Genomic DNA, 7,540 nt, shown 5'->3' with positions numbered 1-7,540 from the left:
CTTTCTTTTAGTCTCTTACAGCAGTCACCTATAAACAAAATTTCCATGGAACATGTTCATTCCATAGAATTATAGTCAAATAGTTGAGATCCTGTTTCAGAAAATTATTCTTATTAGAGCATAGTTCACCTAGAAAATCATTCCTGTTGTATTTTTATGTTGACCTTTTATTGAAGAAATATTGAACAAGTCTATGTGCTATATTTATCCCAACTCAAACACACGTCAAAATATCGACATGGGAGTATTGGCCGGCATCTCTTGTCTAAAAAGGTGACAAACAGGTCATGTTTGCCAGGGATTCTTAAGCAGGATTTCTTGCTTATGTAGCAAATTCCCAAGTGCTGATTCTTGTTTGAGAAAACAATGTCTAGTTGAACCTGTATTGCCTTATTATCATTAACTTTTGGATGACACCAAAACCTTGCCAACAGATGCTTGCTTGGTTGCTTAATCTGGATGCCTTTTCAGTCACCTCAAATACTAGCATCTGCAACTAAAAACATGCTCAGCAGAGATAGTTTCAGATTTGACCTATATGTATAAAGAATTGCCTAAACCATGTCATCCTGAGTAAGTGGAATATTCTGATTGGCCGGTTAAATAAACCTTGATCATGTCAGTGTTTATATCAGTTATATGGAGTTCAAAGAATTAAAAAGATCAGACAAGAATATTTTGTTTTTATATACTTCCTAGTTTTGCAAAGTGGCAAAAGGAAAGACAAACAAATCAAAAAATCTTGCAGGTATTATTGAAACCAACACATCGACAAGTCCCGAGTAATCAAACAAGATGCCGGCTTACTGAGTTATTCTAGAACTTGCATTGACTATATATCCATTTGGCATCTTGAACATGTCAGAAGATCGACGAAAAGGAAACCGTCTCTAACAAGTAATCTAATCTCCAAGTCTGTAACCATTGTTAATTGCACTGCTTCAATGCAAGAAAACTCATGGATTAGGCTTTTGACATTTTAAGAAACCTTGTTGCACGCATATGTAGGTTAGATATGGGGAAGAAAGGTGGGTTGTTCAGGTATGCAGATGGTGTGGACAAGTTACTGATGGTGTTTGGAACTTTGGGTAGCATTGGAGATGGATTGATGACACCTCTTACAATGTTTGTGCTCAGCCGGGTCATCAATGAGTATGGAGCTGCTACTCTTACCTTCTCTAACGACATTGTCGACGAGGTAATTGATGAACTTCCTCAATTTTATCTTTCAAGTTTATGTTAGTAAAGTTCTGGTTATTAGTATTTTTAGATGTATGGCTAAGAAGTTTGCATTTTCTTTATTACAGTACTCACTCAAGCTGCTCATTGTAGCAATTGGAGTAGGAATATCTGCTTTCATTGGTATGTAAACTTCTGCTCTATACTTGTTACTGATGCTTGGCTATAGGGTTTAGTCCCAAGTAATATACATTAGTTTATTCCTGAAATGAATAATTTGATAAGCCGAATGAAACAATTACGTACATGCTGGAGGTATGCTTGAATTTTTTGTTGACGATAATCAAATTTTGCAGAGGGATTTTGTTGGACCAGAACTGCTGAGAGACAGACATCGAGAATGAGAATGGAATACTTGAAATCAGTCCTCAGGCAAGAGGTTGCGTTCTTTGACAGTCAAGCCAATTCTTCCATGACCTTCCAAGTCATTTCTACAATCTCGTCTGATGCTCATTTAATCCAAGACACAATAGCTGAGAAGGTTTACAACTGTCTGTTACATGCATATGCTTCCTGTACTCTTTTTCTGCTATGATATTATGTTCTTACCTCAATCTCTATTTCTTGTAGCTACCAAATTGTCTGGCACACCTCTCATCATTTATGTTCTGCATTCCTGTTGCCTTTATTCTGTCTTGGAGACTGGCATTGGCTGCTCTTCCATTCTCGGTAATGATTATTATCCCCGGATTGGGATTTGGGAAGGTAATGCAAAACTTGGGAGTTAAGATGCATGGTGCCTATGGTGTTGCTGGAGGGATTGCAGAACAAGCATTCTCTTCAATCCGTACGGTCTATTCTTATGTTGGGGAGCATCAAACACTGAAGAAGTTCAGCATTGCTCTTGAGAAAGCTACAGCGCTTGGCATAAAGCAAGGATTCACAAAGGGATTGCTAATAGGGAGCATGGGAATGATTTATGCTGCTTGGGCTTTTCAGGCTTGGGTTGGAAGCAAACTTGTTACTGAGAGAGGTGAAAAAGGTGGCCTTGTTTTTGTCTCTGGAATCTGTGTCATTCTGGGAGGATTGTAAGTCACTTTCATTTCTTCCCCATTTCCAAATGCAATCACATGAATTATTCTAGGCATATTGCTTTTCCTTTGTTCATCTGAACTAACAGCTTCAGTTGATACTTTACAGGGCCATTATGAGTGCACTTCCAAATCTATCCTTCATCACTGAGGCAAGTACTGCTGCTACTCGAATATCTGAGATGATCGATCGTGTTCCAGTTATAGACTCTGAAAATGAAAAGGGCAAAGTTTTACAACATGTCAAAGGAGATATCGAGTTCAGAAAGGTTGAATTTTTCTACCCATCAAGACCTGAGACCCCAATTCTTCAAGGACTCAGCCTTAAGGTACAAGCTGGTAAGATGCTGGGTCTTGTTGGAAGCAGTGGCTCTGGGAAGTCGACAATCATTTCTTTGCTTGAAAGGTTTTATGATCCAGTGAAAGGAGAAATTCTCCTTGATGGACACAAATTAAAGAAGTTTCAGCTGCACTGGTTGAGATCCCAGATGGGGCTGGTTAATCAAGAACCGATTCTCTTTGCGACATCCATACTAGAGAACATTTTATTTGGGAAGGAAGGAGCTTCTATGGAAGATGTGACAAGTGCAGCTAAGGCTGCAAATGCACATGACTTCATTGTTAAACTACCTGCAGGATATCACACTCAAGTATGCCCATATTCTAACTCATTACATATTTCAAGTTAATTCCTAGCTAAATTAGCAGTTAACTATGTACTATTCCTAACCAAATCGGGAACCTACTTACCTTTCTTCAGGTTGGGCAATTTGGAGTTCAATTGTCTGGAGGGCAAAAGCAAAGGATTTCCATAGCAAGAGCAATCATCAGAGACCCAAAAATTCTTTTGCTTGATGAAGCAACAAGTGCTTTGGATGCTCAGTCTGAAACTATTGTACAGGAAGCCTTGGACCAAGCATCACAAGGAAGAACAACCATTGTCATAGCTCACCGCCTCAGCACAATCCGCAAGGCTGATATGATAGTGGTTCTTCAATCAGGGAGAGTGGTTGAGAAGGGATCCCATAACGAGTTGGTCAACGTGAGAAATGGAGAAGGTGGAGCTTACAAAAAAATGCTGCAGTTACAACAACAAGCCCTGCAAAGTAGTAACCCCAACAAAATCGAGCAACCTCAAACTCCACAGACACCAAGAGGTTTGGGGCCAAGTTGGCAAAACAGCCCAGGACCACTGAGTGGCAAAACAAGCTGGCACACAACAAAGAGTGTTCACTCAAGTTGGCAAAACAGCCCAATGACCCCAGCATATGCAGTCACCCCAATATTTTCCATCAGTATAGCAAACTCCATCCAAACTCCACAGTATGGTGATTTTGATGATGAATGGTCAGATGAAATCTCTAAAACTTCCTCATCTCAGTGGCGTTTGTTTCAAATGAATTCACCAGAGTGGAAGCAAGCAATACTCGGGTGTCTAGGTGCTGCTGGTTTTGGAACTCTTCAGACAATTAATGCCTACTGCTTAGGAACAGTAGTGTCAATTTACTATAAAACAGACGATTCCGCCATCAGATCACAGATCAGATTCTACTGTTACATCTTCCTAGGCATAGCAGGTTTCAGCTTCTTAACTAGCCTCCTCCAGCATTACAACTTTGCAGTCATGGGAGAGAGATTATCCGAAAGGGTCCGAACAAAACTACTAGAAAAAATTCTTACCTTTGAGATAGGGTGGTTTGATCAAGATGAAAACACAAGTGCTGCCATCTGTGCCCGGCTAACCACTGAAGCCAATATTGTTAGATCCCTTACTGCAGACCGTATCTCATTGTTGGTTCAGGTTTTCTTCAGTGCCGCCATAGCTTATACACTCGCATTAATAGTCACTTGGAGGATAGCCACTGTTATGATTGCGATACAGCCCTTGCTCATTGGAAGTTTCTATTCAAGGAGTGTTCTAATGACAAATATGTCTAGAAAAGCACGGAAAGCACAGGCTGTGGGTAGTCAACTTGCAAGTGAAGCTACCTTCAACCACAGAACAATCACTGCATTTTCCTCACAGACAAGGATATTAAACCTCTTTCAAGATGCTATGCAAGGCCCGAGGAACGAGAACATCAAACAGTCATGGGTTGCGGGTATTGGCCTCTTCAGCTCTCAATTTGTTACCACAGCTGCTATAGCTTTGACATATTGGTACGGAGGGAGGCTTATGAATCAGAACTTAGTGTCCTCAACGCACCTGTTTCAAGTTTTCTTCATCCTGATGAGCACCGGTAAGAACATTGCAGATGCAGGAAGCATGACCTCTGATATTGCTAGAAGTGGAAAAGCCATCACTTCAATATTTGCTATTCTAGACAGAGAAAGTGAGATTTCTTCAGAGGAGCTAAAAGGTGTTAAAAAGTCTTTCAAGGGTCACATAGAGCTGAAAAATGTGGTATTCTCTTACCCAGTGAGGCCTGACCAGATGATCTTTAAGGGCTTGAATCTCAAGATTAAAGCTGGAAACACCATGGCACTAGTGGGACAGAGTGGTTCAGGCAAGTCCACTGTTATCGGCTTGATCGAAAGATTTTATGAGCCACTAAGTGGATCAGTATTCATAGATGGATGTGACATCAAGCAGTACAATCTAAAGAATTTGAGGTCACAGATTGCTTTGGTAAGCCAAGAGCCTACTCTATTTGGAGGCACAATCCATGAAAACATTATCTATGGTAAAGAAAATGCAACAGTGTCTGAAGTTAGAAAGGCTGCAAAACAAGCCAATGCTCATGAGTTTATAAGGTATGGAACTATGGATACAATGTATCTTCTTTTTTTTCTCCCACATTGCAATGTATACACTTCACGTTATTATTTTGGTCTTATGGAAAGACATCATTTGAAATCTTGCAGCTCCATGGAAAGTGGATATGACACTTACTGTGGTGAAAGAGGAGTTCAGCTATCCGGAGGGCAGAAGCAGAGAATAGCACTTGCGCGAGCGATACTAAAGAACCCAAGCATTCTTCTCTTGGATGAAGCAACCAGTGCACTTGACAGCGTATCGGAGAATCTAGTCCAAGAAGCACTGGAGAAGATGATGGTGGGCAGAACATGTGTAGTGGTAGCTCACAGGTTGTCCACAATACAAAAAGCAGACTCCATAGCAGTGATAACGAATGGAAAAGTAGCAGAACAAGGATCACATTCTGAACTGGTTTCAGTTGGAAGTGGTGGTGCCTACTACTCTTTAATAAAACTACAAAGCAATCAAGCAATCTCAGCAAGAACAAATTAGAACAGATAGTTTGTTCATAGTGGTCATGTTCAACAAGTTAGATAATTAATATCACTGTCAAATTATTTCCAAGAATCCAAGATTATATTTAACGAAGGACATGTTTATCAAGCCAATTTCGACAAAGGAAGTCGTTTCATTTTGTCACAAACTAAGCCACTACTAGTATCTAAGGTGGGCCGACCAGCTAGGCCCAATCGTCATAGGTTCCGCCTAGCCCGCCAGGAACTCCACCTAGCCCGCATTCGCCCAGTCCGCCTATGCGACCCACTAATTTAATAAGACTAAGAGGAAAAGTCTATATTGCCCCAGACTCCAGTTTATTTACTGATACGTATCCAGCCGTATCGGATCGTATTCCGACTAGCTTCTACTTTGGCCCGAACAGAGAGCTATCTTGACTATTCTCCATCTGCTCCTAGCTTCTCTTCTGAATTCTGCTAGAAATCATAGATTTATTGAATGTAAATGCTGAAAACAGTAAAGGAGAAGAATAATGCTATGGAGGCTACATTGTGCCTATCTTGATTAAGAGAGAATGAGGTTACAACAATACATATAGGGCTTAGAATATAGAATGACGTAAATGCCCTTGCGACTTAATTGTCATAAACCTAGCATATATTTAATATATTCAATCGATGTAAGTTGGGGTATGGTATTTTTGATTGGGTATATGATTCTTGGGTTGGGTTACTTGGGTATAAGGTACATGGTTGATTCAATTGGTTAAGTAAACAATTGTGTTTCCCAGGAACGCGAGTGATAGAGGAGAATCGAAGCTCCCTTTTGATGAAAACAGTGGGGTTATGGATGTGCTACTTAGACCCTAATTATATGTTTTGCAATTTGAGGTACAATTTGAAATTTCTGCTCTGGTTTAGTATAATTTGCTTGAGAAATACCAGTCGGTTAGTACAGTATATGAATTACAATATGAAAAATATGAGAAGCTAACAGCAGGTTGTTTCTTTAGGTCTAAACTCTGAAGTCACAAAGCTAGCTAGTTATTGTTCTTGCATTGAGTTTGAAAACGTTTAATCGACAAGACTAGCGAAAGTGGATCTTAGAGATGGCCGTCATACGAATTCTGAGCCCAGTTTTAACTTGTTTGTTAGTTGCAACAAACAAGCACCACTTGGAAGGGACAATGCAAGTTTGAATAATTTATACATGAAATGAAGACGTGCAGCGGTTTATCTACGTTTTCAAATTCTCTGTTTTGAATCTCATCGTTTATGTATATATAGCCAAAGAGAACATCATTGATCGAGCATGAATCTGAAAAGGAATTTAGTCTTTGTTTATAATGCATGCCAAGTTAAGGGGACATTCGTTGATCTTGTTTAGCAAGAGGTTTGTAACTATGCAGCAGAATCTCTATGCTTGAAGACGAGAAAGGTATCTAGCTACTTTGCTGGAGCCGGAAATACTTGGCTTAAAGACCATTTGGTCTTTGTTATGACCAAAACCTAACAAGAATATACTACAATATTCATTCTAATACCAATGACCTTGATCATACTGTAAGGTGTTTGGTTCGCGGAAAATAAGCATCAAATTTGAACAATATGATCCAAACGAAACCAAAAAGGTGCATCATGGTTTTGTATACATTGGGGACTCTAATCCTTATTATTATTTACCTACATTTTTGTACCTTGTGTGATAAGCAATGCCTTGGAATATCAATGTCTCGTTGATCTCTGCCGTCAAACAACTGAAACAGGATGTGAAACCTCCGTAAGCATCACTACAAAATAGATTAGTGCCAACAAATATTACACTGCAAGTGGGAGATTAAATATCATCAACATTCTAATGAATGAGTCAGCTGAAGATAAAGCATCATTAAGAAATTGTTCTTCACACTCGGTATTCCAGGTTATAGTGACTTTTTGTTTTTCTGTTGAATTGTATACTGGTACAGTGACTTTCGTTCAATCCGAAGTTTCAGACATTGACGAAAGGTATCAATAATGACTATTGCTTTGAGACTTGGAGGTTCAGTTGAATAGAT

The 7,540-nt window shown here is 39.6% G+C and overlaps 1 protein-coding gene across 1 annotated transcript; it reads left to right on the top strand.

Annotated features, from left to right (window-relative positions):
- The first annotated feature begins 1,015 nt into the window (after positions 1-1,015).
- On the top strand, positions 1,016-5,520 carry LOC101309993 (putative multidrug resistance protein-like). The gene is made up of 7 exons (XM_004310114.1): positions 1,016-1,198; positions 1,308-1,362; positions 1,536-1,720; positions 1,810-2,267; positions 2,380-2,920; positions 3,031-5,024; positions 5,136-5,520. Exons 1-7 carry the CDS (start codon positions 1,016-1,018, stop codon positions 5,518-5,520), a joined length of 3,801 nt encoding a protein of 1,266 aa, XP_004310162.1.
- The last annotated feature ends 2,020 nt before the right edge of the window (positions 5,521-7,540 follow it).

The sequence above is a fragment of the Fragaria vesca genome, unplaced genomic scaffold (assembly GCF_000184155.1).
Source record: "Fragaria vesca subsp. vesca unplaced genomic scaffold, FraVesHawaii_1.0 scf0513160_u, whole genome shotgun sequence".
Taxonomy (NCBI): domain Eukaryota; kingdom Viridiplantae; phylum Streptophyta; class Magnoliopsida; order Rosales; family Rosaceae; genus Fragaria; species Fragaria vesca.
The sequence above is the reverse complement of the archived record's forward strand: the minus strand, read 5'-3'. Positions and strand labels throughout refer to the sequence as shown.

Coding starts and splice junctions, on each gene's coding strand:
- LOC101309993 (XM_004310114.1), top strand. CDS start 1,016: ATGGGGAAGAAAGGTGGGTTGTTCAGGTATGCAGATGGTGTGGACAAG. Junction 1,363..1,535: donor AGGAATATCTGCTTTCATTG/GTATGTAAACTT, acceptor CAAATTTTGCAG/AGGGATTTTGTTGGACCAGA. Junction 1,721..1,809: donor AAGACACAATAGCTGAGAAG/GTTTACAACTGT, acceptor TATTTCTTGTAG/CTACCAAATTGTCTGGCACA.